Below are 15,243 nucleotides of genomic sequence, written 5' to 3' on the forward strand. Positions count from 1 at the left end.
TGAAATGGAATCACCAAACAGGCTCACTCGTAGGAAAGGCAGTTACCAGACTTTGGTTCGCTAGTAGGATTTTTAAGTGGAATCAGTCTACAGAGGAAACTGCTTATGGCATCATTTATTCAGCGTCAGAGTATTACAGAGATGCTCAATAAATTGCAGTGGTAGACATTATATAAGAGAGGCATTGTGCATCACTAGGAGGTTTACTTTTGAAATTTCAAGAGAGAACTTCCCAGGAAGAGTCAGACAACATATTACTTCCACCCGCAAACATCTCACAAAATAACATCAATGAGAAAATTCAAGTGTTAGAGCTGATAAAGAGGCTTACTGATAATCATTCTTCCCATGTCCCATTCGCAAAAAGGGCAGGGAAGGGGGGATCAACTAATGGTACCAGAAGTATCCTCCACCACTCACTATTACTAGCCTGGGAGGTATGATGTAGACGCTTACAAAACACTCATACAACCTATCTTATGGTACTGCTCAAATGTGGAGGACCCATACTAAATGTCTGCAAAGAACGGCAGCATGAATAGTCACAGGATTGTTTGACCCATGAAAAAGCATCACGGAGATGCTGAAAAACACGAATTGGCTTCAAGACAAGTGCAAACTGCCCTGCAAAAGCCTACTTACAAAGTTTCAATAATCAGCATTTAGCGAGGAATCTAAGAATACAGTATGTCCCCTACACATCACTCCAGTAGGGATCACAAAGACACCGTCACAAAAATTGGAACACACGTGACATTTAAGCAATTATTCCTTATCACCATCCACACGTGAACGGGGTGGGAAGACAACCTAATGAATGGCACAAAGGGAAATATCCTCTTCCCTGCACTTCATAATGGTTTGCAGATTGCAGACGTAGCTGCAGAAAAAAGCTGACAGAATGAAGCTTCGAAGTCGGCTGAAAGTTCTGTTATGAGACTTTCAATAAAAGAGAAAAATCACAGTTTGCGTCTCTCTTTACCTGGTTTTAATCTGTCATGAAGTTGCACCGCAGTGTGCATATTAATGCAGAATGGAAGTTCTCATCTGATAGTGTCATACTCTTTAGTGATCTCTCTGACTGTTTTTCAATTACAGTCCACATGTCCTGTGGATACAAGTTATGTGCCTTCAATGCAATAGTTTCTGCTGCCTTCTGCATCCCCATGCAACTGGTCACTGCTGATACCTCAGCTATTTAGGAGCAGTTTAGTTCCCCAAGCTTTTTGGGCAGCACATTATGTCATTATCATGAGAACTGCACATTTCTACTGTATTACGTCATCTAAAGTGAGCAAATGAGCTTCCAGAAGTAACTTTCAAGAGTGCAGCCAGGTGATATAGTCAACAATCACTGATGTTTCCAAAGGTGCATGCCCTGTAATTTGCAAGGCAAAATTTCAGCAACTAACCACTGTGCAAGGGAATTAAAAATCTCAGTTTGCAGAGCAATTCAGGAAAGATTAACACACACACACAGTAAATGCTAGTGCTATCACATTATCAAAGATGACTGACAGTAAGTTATCTCTATTTACAAGATTAGTTGCTAATTTAATTTTTGACTGCTTCCTTAATAACACTATCTCTATAACTGGAAGTGCATGTCAGAATCTTCGTATTGTTATATTCCATAAAATAACTGGAGCCAAGACAAAGTTCTGCAATGGCTGATTGCTCAGCAACTCTAAGCATGTGTGTTGCTTTTGCTCAAAGTTCTGATAGTCTGACCAGTATATGACATGGCGCTACTGCTAGGAATACAACACAAATCCACCTTACACAAACCACAATCATCATCTTTCATGGAACCTAAAAGGACCTTAATCTTAGATAGTAGTTGAAAAACACAATTCACATATTTCCACAAAATACAGCCAATCCTGTTCAAAATGCTCCCTTCATAGGGCAAAAAGGTCATAGGCTTGGGTGTTTAGACCACCTTCTAAGATTAAGATCTTTTTAGGTTCCATAAAGGATAATCTCAGTTTGCTTAAGGCTGGTTTCTATCGTTTTCTTGCGGTTGTGGCATGTCATGTATTGGTGAGACTAACAGCACCGTGAAGGACCAGTGTAATGAGCATAAGCGTCACACATGCTTACAACAGCCAAGGAAATCTGCTATTGCAGTACATTGTCTTGGTAGTGGCCATCCTATGAAATGTAACAACATGGAGATTCTGGGATGCACTTCCATCAGCTGGGATAGTGTTAGTAAGGAAACAGCTGAAATTAAATTAGCAAGTAACCTTACAAACAGAGATGGAGGATTTTGTTTAAACTATGTGTTGAATCCTGCTCTCTCGATTGTCGAAAACAGAGGGACAGAGTTAATGCTATCTCACCATTGGTTATTAATTTTCACTATTGGCAACCTGTGAAGCCAGTCATCTCTGGTTGTGAGATAGCACTAGTGTTTACTCTGTGTGTGTGTGTGTGTGTGTGTGTGTGTGTGTGTGTGTGTGCGCGCGCGCGCGTGCGTGCGTGCGCATATGTTTGAAAATGACAAATGACTGGGTGTGCACTTGTTGAAACATCAGCAGTCAGCAGTTGTTGACATCACTTGGCTGCATTCCAGTAAGTTATTTGAACAATGTATGTGCTGGGAGAAACTCAGGTCTCACAGAGCTTCCTGAAGATTTTCAGCAGCATAGTGACCCCGAAGGTACCATATCATGAGATGGTGATTACACTGAAATGTGACAGCTTGTTCCTTCTGAAGTTACTGTGACAGTCACAAGCAGCAAAATGATCACAGGAAAGTTGACATTACCCTACATAAGCTTTACGGTGGGGAGAAATGTTTAGCTCAAGTAGTAGATTAACATTTAAATGTCACAAATTGTATTTTTCAGAAGATGCCAGAGGAGCTGTAAATGCTTGTGTGTGTCACATTAGTGAAGGCAATAAAAAGAAAGTTTGAGTTTGGTGGGGTATTCACTGTGCATTTTGTGAAGGACCATTCTTGATGTTTATCAGAGACAGTTCAAGAAAAAACCAGAAAACCTACATCAAAGTGATTAGACAGAGATTTGACCCCACTGCCTCTGAATGTAAGAAACTGCCAGCAGAATAATTTACTAGTAGTATCTGACTGGAAGAGACACACTTGTCGCACATACATCAACAAGATAAAACTTCTGTTATAGTACATTACACAGTTTCAGAAACTCATTACATCACAATAATGAAAAAAATGCTTGACCAAATGAGACACAGACTACATATTCTTACAAGCACTGGAGTACCTCACCCAACTGTGGCCATTAGTACAGACTGTCCAGCCACCACAGCCGAGTCATTACTTGCGAGATCACTGAAGTTAAAATATGTCTGATTATACAGCTGACATTCATTGATGACCTATCATTTTGTTTACGGGTTTGTGTTCAGGATGTCTAAACGTCTGAGGGCCCAGAGTTCCATGCTCTGGTGAGCAATCCAAAATTTGGGTGTTATTTGTGTGGATTACACTTACGAACACCAACTGAGCAATTTTATGCTTTTTAAATATGTGAGCTAATGAGAATACAAGGAAATGTAAGTGAGGTTAGGAATGAGGGAATGTAATTAGATCTCCCGCCCCCCCCCCCCCCCGTACCCTCCACCTACCCCCCCCCCCCCCCACACACACACACACACACCCACACACACACCAACACACACACACAGGTATGAGGGTCATTACTAAAAGCAGAAATACTTTGAAAGAAAAGTTTCAGACTCTTGTTCCCAGAGTGTTGCACTGAGTGTAGACACTTATAGTAATGCTATGGTGCACACTATACTGGCGAACTTTAAATGTCACGAATGTCGGGGGCTCTGATTTTTTATAAGTTAGATGGAGTCTGTACATTAAATAACTTCGACAGATGTGTTCATGTGTGGAGGACTGAACGTTTGATACTTATGAATGTTGGTGTTTTAAGCCGTGCAAATTATGAATTGCACTATTTTTTTATTCTACAGCTGGTGGGGTAATAGGATATTGATAGATCTTGTATTGGGTTGTTCCAAGTAAGAATTGGTGCATTTCCTACAAGAATATTTGAGCTATTTGATCATAAACTATGTTTCCCATTACAACCCTAAGTCATTATTCACAACCTGTTCAGTAAATTTTAGTGCATGTGTGGATGATTTGGCTAGGCATAGTATTTTGGTGTTTGTTTCTATGGACCCATCATAAGATAGTCCATAGACATTGCATGTGTATGAGGTACACATTTGAAAATGAAACATTTATGACAGAAATTTATAATAAGTAAATTACAACTGCATCCCACAAAGTGCACATACTTAATGTCAGAGCATATGACCAACTTTTCAGAGGTTATGAACAATGTAGTAATTACGCTTCCATAAGCATATAATTTGTTCTGTGATTAATTTCTATATCACTCATAATCTTATATGATGACTCTAGTCTAGTAAGTTTGGATATAAAACAAAACTGCTCACTTTTCAGCTTCTTAGCTGGCTGTGGTGGTGGTGTGGGTGGCCGCCTCTTGACTTGCACACGGGCAAGTTCCGCAATACGTTCTCGCTCGCGCTCTGCTTCTCGTTTCTTCTTAACCTGTGCAACATTTTCACGGTGCTGCTTGCTGTTGATGTGCACAGTCCACACTGCCTCACTGCGCACCACCGAATCACACAGGATGCACGTAAGTTGACCTGAATCGGTATACGTACAGTTACGAGTTAAGGGTACATAGTGGTACAACCAAATTGCCAATATTATGCTCTTTAATGTGTGTACATTGGACAGACTGCACTAGCTTTTGTTTTGGTCAATTCTATAAATATAAGCAAATAGATTCTTCACCTGATCCTTAGCTGCCGTACAAATGTATGTTACACAGAGTGCCCTAAGTAACAATATCATAGATGAAGGAGAGTTGAGAAAGAATGACATATTTATTATCAAAAACAGCAGACTCTTTACGTAAATGATCTCACAAACTGAGTTCTGGTAGAACCTAACAACAAAAATTACCCTGTCAGCATTTTCTGTGATCTTGCTGAGCATTTCAATAACTGTATGGGGATAACAACATTCTACAAGGGCAACAAAAATGGTATGGTGTTTAATATATCCTCCTTACGTGGGTAGAGACATATCTACATCTACACTCTGAAAGCAGCCATGAGGTGAATGGCAGAGGGTACGTTCCATTGTAACAGTTATTAGGATTTTGCCCTGTTCCATTCACATGCGGAGTGCAGGAAGAATGTTTGAATGCCCCTGTGCATGCAATAATTATTCTAATCTTATCCTCACGATGCCTGTGTGAGCGATATGTAGGGGTTGTAGCATATTTTCATATTCTTGAAATTTTGTTAATAGACTTTCTTGGGTCAGTTTACGTCTATCTTCCCGAGTCTTCCAGTTCAGTTCCTTCAGTATCTCTGTGACACCCTCCCACCAATTAAACAAATCTGTGATAGTTTGTGCTGCCCTTCTCTGTATATGTTCAAAATCCCCTGTTAGTTCTATTTTGTACAGGTCCCATACACTGGAGCAACATTCTAGAACTGGTTGCATGACTGATTTGTAAACAATCTCCTCTGAAAACTGATTGCACTTTGCCAGTATTCTACCAATAAACTGAAGTCTACCACCTACGTCACCCACAACTGAATCAATGTGATCATTCTGTTTCATATCCCTACAAAGTGTTATTGGGAAGAAAGAAGATAATAAAGAAGAGGAAATGGTTCAACAAGACATGCCAGTAGGCTACAGAAAAGAGAAGGAAGATGGGGGAGAAGTGGCTAGCTGTCAGGGAGAATGAGCAGAAAAGGGAACATCAGAAGGGAGACAAAGTGAATCCTAAGAGCAGAGAAGAGAATATATCTAACCAGTTTGCTAGAACTAGTGGAAGCAGAGAGACAAAACAAGAACTCAAGGCAATTCCAAACCATAAAAATCGGAAATGCGGATTTCAGAGCCCAACTTTTTTCATTAGAGATAAGAACTGCAACTTGATAAATGACAAGGAAAGAATTGTAAAAAGATGGAAAGAGTACTTCTCAGAACTGTTGAATCGCCCAGACCTGGATGCGATATTACCTGCAAACTCTATGGAGGAAAGGAAAGATGAAGAAGACTGGGAAGTTAATGAAGAAGATGTGAAAATCGCAGTCAAAGGACTCAGAAACAACAAAGCCCCAGGGGAGGACGGAATAACATAAGAATTAATCAAGAAGGGAGGTGACAGCTTACACTTAAGAGATATATAAACTGATCCAGTTCATATGGGAGAAGGAGGCACTGCCAGAAGAATGGAAATTGGCTATAATATGCCCAATATACAAGAAGGGAAGCAAAATGGAATGCGGTAACTACAGAGGAATCAGCTTGTCGAATGTAACATATGAGGTGCTGTCCATCATTATCCACAGAAAATTGCAACCATTCATAGAGAACAACATACAGGAGTACCAAGCTGGCTTTCCACCAAACCGATCAACAATAGATCACATTTTCAGACTAAGACAATTGTTTGAAAAACATTGGGAATATGACAAGGATATATACAGCCTGTTTGTCGATTTTCAGCATGCATATGATAGCATCCACAGGAATAGTGTATACAATGCAATGTGTGACTTCAGAATCCCTGGGAAGTAAGTGAGAATGGTGCAAGTTTGTATGAAAGGCTCAAAGGCAGCAGTACATTTCCGAGGAGCCACATCAGAAACATTCGAGATTAGACAGGCCTCAGACAAGGTGATGCTCTCTCATGTGTTCTGTTAAATGTCATCTTAGAGAAAGTAATAAAAGAGTGTAGACAACAGGAGTGGGTTGGAGAAGAGATGGACCGTAACTTCAACTGTCTCGCACATGCAGATGACATAGTACTACTAAGTGAATCAAAGCACGAGTTGAAAGAAATGTACCAGAAAATGGACAATTAAGAACAAAAGGTAGGGCTCAAAGTGAATCGAGACAAAACAGAGTTCATGCAATTAAGAAGACGAGAGCACGAAGAAGACGAGAGCAGGAAGAATTTCCTAAGGTAGATAGCAAGAGGTTCAAGAGAGTACACCAGTTCAAATACTTGGGATCTTGGTTTACCACGGACAACAAGACAAAAATGGACATCAAGGAAAGAATAGCAGTGGGAATGAAATGCATGCATTCCCTCGGAGACTCTCGGCTCTAAATCCATCTCAGTGAACACTAAGATGAAATCTACAACACAGTGATATGCCCAGCAGTAATGTACGGTTCAGAAACATGGAGCATGGCTAAGCGAGAAAGGGAATAACTATTAATATTTGAAAGAAGAGTAATGAGGAAGATATGGGGACCAGTTTTAGATAACGGAGAATGGAGGAGGAGGAAAAACAAGGAAATCTACCTTCTGATGTGACAACCAACTATCCTAAAAAAGATAAAAAGCAAAAGAATACAATGGTGGGCCATGTAGCTCATATGCCAGATGGAAGACAAGCAAAGATGGCACTAGTGGGGAAACCAAACACCAAACACTCCATTGGACGACCAAGGCAACGTTGGATGGACGACCTGGTGAAGGACCTAGCAGCCCTGGGAATCGAAGACACCTGGAGGAACCGGGCACAAAACAGGAAGGAATGGAGACAGTTTGTGGAAGCAGCACATGGTCTGCAGGGCCTGTGATCGCTGAATATCTATCTATCTACAAAGTGTTACACCCAATTATTTGTATGAGTTGGCCAATGTCAACAGTGGCTTATTGATAATATAGTCATATGATACTGCATTTTTTTCATTTTGTTAAGTGCAAAATTTTATGTTTGCTGATCTCTGCACCACGTTGAAATCTTATCAAGATCTGACTGAATATTTATGCAGCTTCTTTCAGGTATTGCTTCATTATAAAGAACTGCATCATCTACAAAAGCCTGATTTTACTATTAAAATGGTCTGCGAGGTCATTAACATACAAGATGAACTGCAAGGGTCCCAACACATTTCCCTGGGGCACACCTAAAGTTACTTCGACATCTGACGATGACTCTCCATCCAAGATAACATGCTGTGTCCTCCCAACCAAAATGTCCTCAGTCCAATCACAAATTTCACTTGATACCTCATATGATCGTACTTTTGACAATAAGCTTAGGTGCGATACTGAGTCAAATGCTTTTCGGAAATTAAGAAATACTGTATCTACCTTGGCTTGATCCAAAGCCTTCAGTATGTCGTGTGAGAAAAGTGCGAGTTTGGGTTTCACTGGATCGACATTTTCTAAATCCATGCTGGTTGGCACTGAGAAGGTCATTCTGTTCAAGATACCTCATTATGTTTGAGTTCTGAATATGTTATAGGATTCTACAACAAATTGCTGTCAAGAATATTGGACGGTAGCTTTGTAGATCACTTTGACTACCCTTCTTGTAGACAAGTGTGACCTGTGCCTTTTTCCAAGAACTGAGCATGGTTTTTTGTTTGAGGGATCTACAATAGATTACAGTAAGAACAGGGGCTAACTCGGTCACAAATTCAGTAGACCTATAGAATCTGACAGGGATTCCATCAGGGCCTGGAGATTCGTTCAATTTCAATGATTTCCACTGATTCTCAACACCACTGACACCAATACTTATTTCACCCATATTTTCAATGGTACGATGATTAAGCGTGGGTAATTCTCCTGGGTTTTCCTTTGCAAAGGAACATTTGAAAATGGAGTTAAGCATTTCAGGTTTAGCCTTTCTACCCTTAATTTTAGTTGGTTGGTTGGTTGTTTCGGGGAAGGAGACCAGACAGCGAGGTCATCGGTCTCATCGGATTATGGAAGGACGGGGGAGGAAGTCGGTCGTGCCCTTTGAAAGGAACCATCCCGGCATTTGCCTGGAGCGATTTAGGGAAATCACGGAAAACCTAAATCAGGATGGCCGGACGCGGGATTGAACCGTCGTCCTCCCGAATGCGAATCCAGTGTCTAACCACTGCGCCACCTAATTTTAGTTCCTGTCTCATTTGGTGCCACTAACAGCCTTTACACATGACTAGAATGTCTTTGAGTTCTGTGAAAGAGCACTTGACAGTATTCTGCTATGGTAGTCTTTGATGACTTCACAAATTGCTCTCTTGGGCTGTTTCGGGGAGAAGACCAGACAGCGAGGTCATCGGTCTCATCGGATTAGGGAAGGACGGGGAAGGAAGTCGGCCGTGCCCTTTCAAAGGAACCATCACCGCATTTGCCTAGAGTGATTTAGGGAAATCATGGAAAACCTAAATCAGGATGGCCGGACGGGGGATTGAACCGTCGTCCTCCCGAATGCGAGTCCAGTGTGCTAGCCACTGAGCCACCTCACTCGGTCAAATTGCTCTCTTGACAGCCAAACATGTTTCAGTCAGCATCTCTCTATGTATAGTCCTACACTTTATTTCACACCTCTGTTTCTTTAGAAATTTCTTTACAGTGATTGTATACAATGGAGGTTCCCTTCCATTATGAACTGTTCTACTGTGTACATATCTATCCAGGGCATAGAAAATATTCTTTCAAACTTGATACAGAGTTCCTCTACATGCTTCTGAGCTGTGCTGCAAGTTTCAAGTTCCTCATTGAGATATGAAACTACTGACTTTTTATCAAGTTTACTGAACATATACATATTTCTGCTTGTTTTAGTTGCCCTTTGTACTTTGGTAATCATTGTTGCCACAACCATGTTATACTCAAAGAGGTCAGGACCATTTGTTGCCATTAGATTCTATATGTTTTCATCGTGAGTGGGGCTCCTAACTATCTGTTCAAGATAGTTTTCAGAGAAGGCACTTAGCAGAGTTTCACAGGATGTCTTATAACACACACCACTAACAAAACTGTAATTTTCCCAATTAATTGTTGGGTGATTAACATCTCCATCAATGATTATAGTATGATGGGGGAACTTACGTACAAGTGAATTGAGGTTTTCTCTTAAGTTTTCGATTACATCAGGAGATGAGTCTGGTCGGTGATAGAAGGATCCAGTAATCATTTTATGCCCACCCCTGATACTGAGTCTTGCACAAACTGTTTCACATGCAACTTCAATTTCTAAATCGGTGGGTTCAAGTTTCTTACCTATTGTGATAAATACGCCACCTCCACTTGCCATCTGCCTATCCCTTCGATCAATAGACACTCAAATTTTCCTCAAAAATCTCACTGCTATCAATTTCCAGTTTCAACCAGCCTTCTGTACCTGGTATTATGTGAGCTTCACTGCTTCTTATGAGCACTTCAAGCCTTGGCACTTTGTTGTGAATGCTTAGGCAGTTTACATTAGGATTTTAAAACTCTCATCTGTGGGAAGCATTTCTTTCGATCTTACATTGATACTCCTGGTTTTCCTACTGTTATTGTTTTCTGGATTGGATGGAAAGTTGCCTAATCTAAAAAGCCCTTGTGTGCACCCAACACAGTCAACTGCCTGAGTAGTAGCTTCTGATGTGTAGTGCACACCTTACCTACAGTTCTCAACCCTACATCACAAATCCAGGGAGTCACAGCCTAGCTTGTCACACATCTTAACAACAGAACACAGAGAGTCACATCAGCAAATTACACAACATGAATTAGACGAATTTTGGAATAGGAAAACAAAAAATATGGAGTTAATTTTAAAATTTTCCTGGCAAACTGAACTTACAAACAACTTCTTGGCTTGCAGCCGGTCATCATTTAATACATCCCACAATATTTCAACTGAGCACCTGCTAGTCATCTTCAGGTGAGCCATCAAAGATTGTCAATCAGACTGGCAAGTGCCCAGTTGAACTACTGTGGAATGTACTAGACGATGATCAGCTGCAAGCCTGAAACTTGTTTCAACATTAAATATGGAGTTCCATAGGATTTAGTGCCTGGTACACAACCATTCTTTGCCTTCATAAACAATTTATTGGGGACATTATAGGACTCTCAGACAACTGTGATGTTTGGTGATGACACTCGCATACTGATAAAGGTCTCAAGCACATCCACACCAGATGAAGCCAGGAGAATAATGAAACAGGCTTACTACTGCTTCACAGCAAAGCCCAAACCCTAAGTTTGTGAAGACTAATATTATGTAACTTCAAACAAATTAAAACGACTTACAGGTACCACAACTGGAAATGAATGGATCCACAATGAGTGAGGCTCACTGTGTGAAGCTCCAATCCATCTAGATTGATAACAATCTGAAGTGGCACTAGCAGTTATGGGAAATACGGAAGCGTCCGATCCCGCCCGTCTGCTTTGACCCATGACGTCACAAATATGGCGGAAATAAAAACAAACACACACACTTTCCACAAGAAGCCTAATGACACTAACGGGACAAGCGCGGGAAATGGGGTGTTTTGGGTGGGGGCAAACTAAATATAAACAAATTTAGACGCCTTGTATAGCTACAACGTGTAAGTGAAGACAGCCATGCATGAATACCCGCCCACCTCCCCAGGGGTCATAACCCCTGCAACCCATAGAAGATATAAAGATGCTTCAGTAGCTGATTAGTGTTTTTTGTCTTTTTAAAAAAAAAAATCTCACGGGATAGAACGAACAGATCAGAAAGACAAATATAATAAACTAAAACAGAAATTGGAGGAAACAGATAATTAAAATAAGTAATAAGTGTTCTTAAATTTTAAAAAAAAATCTCACAAGATAGAACGAACAGATCAGAAAAGTAAATAAAATAAGATAAAACAGAACTGGAGACAGCCACACTCAAACCAAACTCCGCGCCGTCATGACGTCACACACGACAACACCCTTACGTCACGGGTCAAAGCCAACGCGTGGGATCGGACGCTTCTGTCGACCCCAGTTATGGTTGGTATCTGTATCTTCCGTTATTTGCTGCACTTGGTAACTGCACAATGAATGGTTTGTAGCGGCCAATCAGAATGCTTGTTCGTTATTTCCTATGGTTTGTAAATAGAGTTAGCTATTGGATTAGAAATTAACCATACTGTCATGATTTTTGGCAAAACTGGAAATAAGACCTACAAGTAGGGTATTGTAATGAGGAACATATATCTCAGGCTATACTAGATATCAATCTACTAAAACAATCATATTTGTGTTGAGGTTTGTTGGATTTGCCAACTTGTACACAACCTGTCACATTCTAACCTAACCTAGATCTTCACCACAGGTCAGCCTGCGAGCATATCTAGTTTCCTTCCTGCTCTCTATAACAAAAACAAGTGAAATCAATAACCGTGTTTGACTGAAAGGCATCAATGCCTTCAATGATTGACATTGGCTACTGACAGCTGATTCACAATTCATCATTTTCATTTCCCATCATTCATGTGCAGCACATAAAGGAAGGGCCAGGTACAATGTACCTACACTTTACCCAAATATTCTGTGCTTGAGTCACAGTCTGATACACAGCTCCAATCTGCCAGGGAGTGTCAATGTAGTGTTGTATGTACAATAGCTGAATTAACAAAGTATGAATATGCACATGCCTGGAACAGTCTCAAACTCTATAACAATTATGAAATGTGCTGTAGAAATCTTGGTCAGGAGGACCTCATTGCTGCGATTTTGACAAACAGAAAATTCAAACCTGGACCTCCCGAATTCCTTCCTGACTTTGATTTGTGCTCATTGACTCAGTACTGCTCTGTTTCATTCTGCCAATATTTATTTGAGGAAGCACAGTCATTACATGATGAGGATAAAGAAATAATACAGGATATACAGTGACTACAAATATTAACCAGATAAGAGAAATGTAAACTTAAGTCATGCAAACAATATTGCTATTGAACCTTAATAGTAGTAATCAGGTGTTCAAAGACTACATCAACCATGGTTACTGTATCTCAAAACATAGCTCATGGGCGTATCTCAGGGCAGACAAAAATATAAGCAATCTGGTCAAGGAGTTGGATATACAACCACATTCCTCCACATCACTTAAGAGAACATTCCATAACATCACTTAAGAGAACATTCCATATGTCTTCGCAATATATTGTGTGCCTGCGGTTAACGTATTTGAAGTAAAAATGCTTCTTTGCAAATACAAACTCAGAATTTGAAAAGAAATCAACACTGTCTAATAACAGTACAGCACAAAACCACGGATGAGTATAGAACGTCTGTTTGAAGTACCCGACACTGTTTGATCTTCGGATGAGGAGCACGGGCAAGTTACGTGACGAAAATAAACATACTTAATGAGAGGCATGCGTTTACTCAGTCATGCCTACATTAAATTTACACAGACGGCACGGCAGTGTAACATTACCGAAACAATATAAAAGACCTTTAAAATATACATCTTATACATAACAATATAAGAAAGGATATTTTGCCAGAGGTGAATCAATTTTTTTTACAGACTGTAGAAGCTTCTGCTTCTGTTCACTCATTATTCTTCTAAGATCATTTTGTGTTACTTTTTTCTTCATCGCATTCATAGCAGTTGTCATATTTCTCGTTTCACGTGCCACTACCCACTCTCACTATGCAAAACACAAAACAAACTCACGTATTTACCATTCGTCAGAGATATCAGTAGTAACAGCTGCTCATCTCTGGTTTTCCGAATTAAATTTCCGACAACTTGTAAATACGATTTTTTCTCAACGATTCCCGAAGGAATATCCTTTAAAGCAAAATCGTGTTCTTTTCAATATTTTTATGATAAATGAAAACGTCAATATTTTTTTATAAGTTTTATGCAAAATCGTCATTCTTTCTCTTGCGCTACTTAATTTGGTTCAGATGTCTTCGAATAAAAATTTATTAAATGATTTCTATGTGCCAGTCTTCCGCTACCATCAGGAGCTGGATTTATCAAAAAGTAATGGGTACAATGTACGAAAGAAATCGAATTTTCTATCATTAGGATTTCTATGTAGTTGACAGAACATCCTTGAGCTAAAATCTGTGTTACTAAATACTTTGAATTCGCATGACTGTGATCTGGAAATTGTGACATTTGTATGGGGATTTTGTTGTTATTTGGAGAACAGTAGTCGCTCGTCGTTACACCAAAAAAAGAAAAATGAATAGGTTGTTCGGGAAAGGAAAACCTAAAGAGCCCCCACCAAATTTGACTGACTGTATAGCTGGCGTAAGTTATTTACTTTATAAGTTATTGTTGCCGTTATTGTTTATTACGTATTTATTAAAGATGCATCTTTTACCGTAATAAAACATAAAAACGCAAAACTTGTATGACCCCCATGTTTGATGGAACTAACCTGTTTTATTAATCCTTGTTAGCAGACGAGAAATATGTTTACATGAACAATTTTTTACCGCTATGTATCCTACATCGATTGTTCTAGGTTGATAGCAGAGCGGAATCAGTTGAAAAGAAAATAGCTCGACTTGATCAGGAACTAGTGAAATACAAAGACCAGATGAAGAAAATGAGAGAAGGGCCAGCAAAAAATTCAGTTAAGCAGAAAGCATTGAGAGTGTTGAAGCAGAAAAAAATGTGAGTACTGTGGGTTGTTGACAGGCCAATTATGATGATTTAGACGGAAACCTGGAAGATACACAAAACTAGGCCCATATTTATATTTGTTGTGGTTTAATATTAGTTTTATTATTGGTAGGAGCACCTGTGTGAAATGAAGGATGAGATGTACTATTTAGTGATAACTTTGGATCTGGTGGTCTGAGGGTGAAATAATACATAATTCTATGTATAAATGTTGTAGAATATGGTATTGATGAATGACTATTAGAAAACATTTATGTTTGTACTGTGCAAACTTCTGTGAAGTGCATGGCTGATGGTAGTTCTGATTGTACCATTTTTTTTACGGAGGCTTCCTGTTCCACTTGCATATGTAGTGCACAAACGATGCCTGCTTATACACCTCTGCACTTGCTGTAATTAGTCTGATCTTGACTTCTTGAGCCCTATAGCAGTGACACATAGGGGGCTGTAATATATTCTTAGATTCCTCATTTAGAGCTGGTTTGTGAAACTTTGTAAGTAGGATGTCGTGGAGTAGTCCGTGTACAAGCATATGCTATATATATATATATATATATATATATATATATATATACAATCAATATTAATGGAATCAAACAGTGGAAAACACACACACACACACACACACACGCGCACGACTGCAGTCACAGGCAATTGAAACCACAAGTTGTGTAGGTACTCATTGGAGATCTATATATCCTCTGATAACGCTTTGGCTATCCATTTTAGATTTTGTATTGAAACAGAAAAGAGTATGTTTAAAGTACCATAAACAAGGACTGAGGCTGT

The 15,243-nt window shown here is 39.7% G+C and overlaps 2 protein-coding genes across 2 annotated transcripts in view; one reads left to right on the forward strand and one right to left on the reverse strand.

Annotated features, from left to right (window-relative positions):
- The window catches only part of LOC126109774 (zinc finger protein 830), a 48,990-nt gene extending 35,493 nt beyond the window's left edge, over window positions 1-13,497 (reverse strand). The window contains exons 1-2 of the mRNA XM_049914828.1: window positions 13,308-13,497; window positions 4,462-4,688 (exon numbers count right to left, since the gene is read on the reverse strand). Coding sequence (XP_049770785.1) covers window positions 4,462-4,688; window positions 13,308-13,429 — 349 coding nt within the window. The 5' untranslated portion in view covers window positions 13,430-13,497. The remainder of the gene's footprint in view (window positions 1-4,461; window positions 4,689-13,307) is intronic.
- A 377-nt stretch (window positions 13,498-13,874) lies between these two features.
- The window catches only part of LOC126109709 (charged multivesicular body protein 5), a 41,242-nt gene continuing 39,873 nt past the window's right edge, over window positions 13,875-15,243 (forward strand). Inside the window, exons 1-2 of the mRNA XM_049914762.1 lie at window positions 13,875-14,076; window positions 14,294-14,445. Coding sequence (XP_049770719.1) covers window positions 14,008-14,076; window positions 14,294-14,445 — 221 coding nt within the window. The 5' untranslated portion in view covers window positions 13,875-14,007. The remainder of the gene's footprint in view (window positions 14,077-14,293; window positions 14,446-15,243) is intronic.

This window comes from Schistocerca cancellata, chromosome 12 (assembly GCF_023864275.1).
Source record: "Schistocerca cancellata isolate TAMUIC-IGC-003103 chromosome 12, iqSchCanc2.1, whole genome shotgun sequence".
In the NCBI taxonomy this organism is placed as follows: Eukaryota; Metazoa; Arthropoda; class Insecta; order Orthoptera; family Acrididae; genus Schistocerca; species Schistocerca cancellata.